At 41.5% G+C, this 5,000-nt stretch overlaps 1 protein-coding gene and 1 long non-coding RNA gene across 8 annotated transcripts in view; one reads left to right on the forward strand and one right to left on the reverse strand.

Moving 5' to 3' along the window:
* Positions 1-5,000, reverse strand: part of LOC133640449 (uncharacterized) — a 39,109-nt gene that overhangs the window by 28,093 nt on the left and 6,016 nt on the right. The gene's annotated exons all lie outside the window — the stretch shown is intronic.
* Positions 1-5,000, forward strand: part of heca (hdc homolog, cell cycle regulator) — a 42,437-nt gene that overhangs the window by 12,678 nt on the left and 24,759 nt on the right. For all 7 annotated transcript variants that reach the window (XM_062033864.1, XM_062033862.1, XM_062033861.1 and 4 more), the window contains exon 2: positions 1,967-2,966. In XM_062033864.1, coding sequence (XP_061889848.1) covers positions 1,967-2,966 — 1,000 coding nt within the window. The remainder of the gene's footprint in view (positions 1-1,966; positions 2,967-5,000) is intronic.

Raw genomic sequence — 5,000 nt, forward strand, 5'->3', positions numbered from 1 at the left:
ACGTGACTAGGATGGTAGAAGGTGGGGATTGAACCCCAGTAACCAGCAACCCTCCGATTGCTGGCCCGGCCACTCTACCAACTTCGCCACGCCATATTTATTTATTTATTTATATTTAATCTGTATTTATCAGGGTTAGACAATTAGTAACAGATTTTCATTTCCAATGCCGACCCACCAAACAAGGCATTATTTACATACAAGAGATGTTGAAGTGTGATAATAATTTCTCGTCGTCTCTCATTTATCAACAAAAAATTTTCAGACAATAAGTTCACGATCTTTGGAACAATAAACATCAAAAACACATGAACATGAATGTTAATACCAGCAGGTCGTTACAGTATGAATGAACGTGTATATATATATATATATATATATATATATATATATATATATATATATATATATATATATATATATATATATATATATATATATATATATATATATATATATATATATATATATATATATACAGTCGCGACCAAAAGTTTAAATACACTTGTAAAGAACATAATGTCATGGCTGTCTTGAGTTTCCAATACTTTCTATAACTCTTACTTTATTGTAATAGAATAAAGACTTTGATCAGCGAAACAGCGATGCCGAAACTGGATATTGTGATAACGTAAGCAATACGCAAGGGAAAATAGAGCAAAACAATGAAAAATAAAGAAAAATATATGTTACTACTAATGAATACTAACACAGATCTGTTCCTTAAATGTATGTGTAACTTTTTTTTAACCTTTTTAAAGAAAATACATGCATCATCGCAGATTATGCAAACTATAGGGTGTCCCAAAAAAAATTTATACACCTTTTAGCGGCTGATAACTCAATTGTTTGTTTTTTCTTTGCGGATTGAACCCTTTGAACTGAATGATGGCAACCAGACTAATCTTTGAAGGAAGTAAATTCATTCTAAAATCCTACTGGAAGTATAAAAACACAGTTGAAGTGCAAAGACAATTTAGGAGGGAGTTTTAAAAAAGAACCACCAACACGAGTTACCATCACTCGAATTAGAGATAAGTTTGAAGCTGATGGAATTGTTCAGGACGTCCACAAGAAGCGTTCCGGAAGATCACGTACATCGACAAGCCCTACAAAGGAAGAAAGAGTACTGGAAATGTTTCAGCGAAGTTCAAGAAAGTCTGTGTGGTAAGGTAGTCGTGAGGTAGGCATTTCAAAATCATCTGTCCATCGCATCATGAAACGTTGTCAATGGAAAAGTTACATTCCAAGATGCCTACTTCACGACTACTTTGCTGCACAGACTTTCTTGGACTTCGCTGAAACATTTCCAGTACTCTTTCTTCCTTTGTGGGGCTTGTCGATGTACGTGATCTTCCGGAACGTTTCTTGTGGACGTCCTGAACATTTCCATCAGCTTCAAAGTTATCTCTAATTTGAGTGATGGTAACTGGTGTTGGTGTTTCTTTTTGAAACTCCCTCCTAAATTGTATTTGCACTTCAACTGTGTTTTTATACTTCCAGTAGCATTTTAAAATGAATTTCCTTTCTTCAAAGTTTAGTCTGGCTGCCGTCATTCAGTTCAAAGGGTTCAATCTGCAAAGAAAAAACAAACAATTGAGTTATCCGCTGCTAAGAAGTGTATACATTTTTTTGGGACACCCTGTATATGATGACGTCATATTGGCCATGACCTAGCCTAGCCTGTCCATCATATATAAAACAGCCTGTTCCCAAGACCAAGGTACTGAAGTTGTGTGTGGAGTTGCATGGGTGGATTTTCTCAACAGACTTTGTTTTCCCTCGCAACCAAAATCATGTAACATAGGTTTGTTTGTAGCCAGTTCCCCTGACCAAGATGGCTATACAGGTTCTGGAATTGGTCCCTGGGCACCCACTGCTTCTAAGGGACAGCCTCAATGCAGTTGACAGTAGTCACTGTATACATCTTCCACATTCTAAACTTTCCTTGTCTTTGGTTATCCAGAGGTCAAGTGTGCGACCCCTCTGGGCTGCAGCCTGGGCCGTCCCATCGACCTGGAGAAGGACGACTACCAGCGGGTGCTCTGCAACAACGAGCTCTGTCCCTACGGCAACTGGATGCATCTGCAGTGTTTCTACGAGTGGGAGAGCTCCATCCTGGTGCAGTTCAACTGCATCGGCCGCGCGCGGTCATGGAACGAGAAGCAGTGTCGGCAGAACATGTGGACCAAGAAAGGATACGACCTGGCTTTCAGGTTCTGCTCCTGCCGTTGCGGCCAGGGTCACCTGAAGAAAGACACCGACTGGTATCAGGTGAAACGCATGCAGGATGAGAGGAAAAAGAAGCCATCTGAGAGGAGCACTGGGAGGACAGGGGCCAGTGGAGGGGCTTCTGGATCTGGGGATGGGTTGTTTGAGGAGCCCAGGAAAAGTAAGCCGGTGTTGGGATCGCATAAAACAGCACACAGAGCCTCGAGTCAGGAGCTACCGAGAAAACAATCAGTGGAGCGCCAGAACTCTGTTGAGAGAGGAGCAGCAGGGGGACTCTTTCCTCTGGGACCTCCTCACAGATCTCCATGTGACTCCCCAGGACAATCTCCCCCATCTGGATTTTCCTTCTCGCCAACCTCTGTCCTCGGACCTAGTGTAGGTGGGCCAGCTTTCCGGGGCTCCCGTCAATTAGGAGAGTTCCTCAAATCAGCGGTCCACATGGACACACAGCGCAAGCACCTTTTAGTCGGAGGGGCCTTTAGCCGAGGCTCCGGCGGTATTCCTCAGCTTGACCCCGCAGCTGTTCTACCCCTGCCCATGGCCTTCACCCTCCCGCTTCATCACCGGCTCACCTCGGGCAGTGTGGGTGATGCCGCTCTTCCTCAGCCCGTGCAGTTCCTAAGGAGGCTGGACCTCTCGGAACTTCTCACTCACATCCCTCGCCATAAACTCAACACCTACCATGTTCGCATGGAGGACGATGCCCAGGCGGGCCAGGGAGAAGAACTACGCAGGTAGGACATTTTGAACATTTCAACATTTGACCTGTGCTTGGAACCACTTTATTTTTTAGAATGACTGTATTGCCACCATGCCACGCCACTTCTTAAAAGGTCCAGATAAAGGACATTTCCATACCAAGTTCTCTCCATGCGTTTTTTACATTAAATAATGTGCAAGACCACATTAACTGATGGTCCACAATAAATTATGTTGCGGACCTCATTAAATAACGTAGCGGACCACTTTAAATTATTTGAAAGACCACACTGAATGATGTGGCAGGCAAAATTAAATGAAGTGGCGGGCCACATAAAATGACATGGCGGGCTAGATCTGCCCCCCGGGCCTCGAGTTTGACACCTGTGGCGTATATAAAAGCCTTTATTTTCATCACTTAATGTAGATTTTTGTCGCCCTGGTCTATGATGACTTCAAAACTGATATGGTTGATATTATGATTAAAAAAATAAACATGAAAGAATATGGAAATATAATGTGTGTTTGAATTTTACCAAAACTCAAACATGGCGTCTTTGCAAGATGACTCTGATTCAAGTTCCGAGTCGGAGGTTTTTCATTCGGAGCTGAAGAACACCATTGTTAGCCCTCAATCACGAAATTCAACCGTACTGTTTCGATCCTGAGACAGAGATCTTAGGACAGAGGCCAATCCTGACCGGGCGCCGGACGCAGATCACCATGCTCTTTCAGAATTTCCTCTAGTATCTTGAGGAAATCATCAGTAGCAGAGGACACAAAATACAATACGAGCAGCTAACCTTCTTTGTTTCTTCTTTTTAGACAGAGTTTGCTCTCTTTTCTCAGTTTTTCCTGCAAGGATTGTCTGTAGCCGAGGGAGCTCCCGAATTCTGGCGTTTGGCCAGATCATTCCTCCAAAATGTGCGCAAAAATATCGAGATTCGGGATGAAGATGCTCCCAAAACACATACTAAGGCAATATGAAATTTCCTCCAGTCTTCTGTAGGTGACGTCAGAATGTCAGAATTCAAAAATGTGCTAAAAATCGTTAGAAAACAAGCCTAAAATTGGTGAGAATTGTACTTGTATAGGTTCAGAATTATGAAATAAGTGCCTATGTTGTTAGCATTAGAGGGACCATTTAATTCTACCTTTAATTCAAATAAACAAAGTCAAAACTCCACAAAATTTGCTTCAGAAAATCTAATTTTTAATGGGTTAGTAGTCGTATTTTGTTCTCTGGTTTGCCTTGTAGTCTGTCATTTTGCCAGACATCTGTTGGCGTTAATGATAGTCAAGTCGAACAAAAGTTCATAAATACTTACAGTCAGTACATAGCCAAAAGAATCAATCAAGGGTTTGGATCGACCTCTATTCTCCTTTAAGCATACCAGGCATACCAGGACGTGTCTTTGGAATGATCCAGCTAAGATCTGTGACCTCTGACATCACAAATCATTATTTTTGATGAATAGAGAAAAATTCCTTCCGACACGAGCCAACGCCTTGTGGAAAATCCCAAAAGATTATCCTGTGATTGATATTTTTTGTTCTTTCATGGCTGCTATTCACAGATCACAAAATGCAAAACGGTTGGTTCCACCTGGAGCACTTGAGCGTCATCAAAGCTCACCTTTAAGCAATCACACACTGCACCAGCATTTTGGAACAAGGACAAGGTGATAAAAGAGAGGTGAAATATAATAAATATGTGGCAGCATAGGAGAAAGTTATGTTTTAAGTTTCACTTTTGCATCTCATTGCACATAACTGTTGTGCGCACAAGAACCCACGATTGAAGTCAGAAACAGAGGTGTCACTTGTTTTTAAAGACAGGGGAAGTTAACCCCCAGGAGATACACTAATAATACTGGTGTGTTAATATTAGGGATGGATACTGTTCAAATTTGAACCGATATAGTACCAGTTCCCGTTACCGGTACTTAACGGTACCAAATTTTGGTACTTTTGTGTGCCTTAATAAATGTTAATTGTAACATTTAAAAATGAGCTGATAATGATAACTGTGCTGTTCAGTTGTTATATCTTGCTTTCTGATTACATTT

Source organism: Entelurus aequoreus, linkage group LG23, assembly GCF_033978785.1.
Source record: "Entelurus aequoreus isolate RoL-2023_Sb linkage group LG23, RoL_Eaeq_v1.1, whole genome shotgun sequence".
NCBI lineage: Eukaryota > Metazoa > Chordata > Actinopteri > Syngnathiformes > Syngnathidae > Entelurus > Entelurus aequoreus.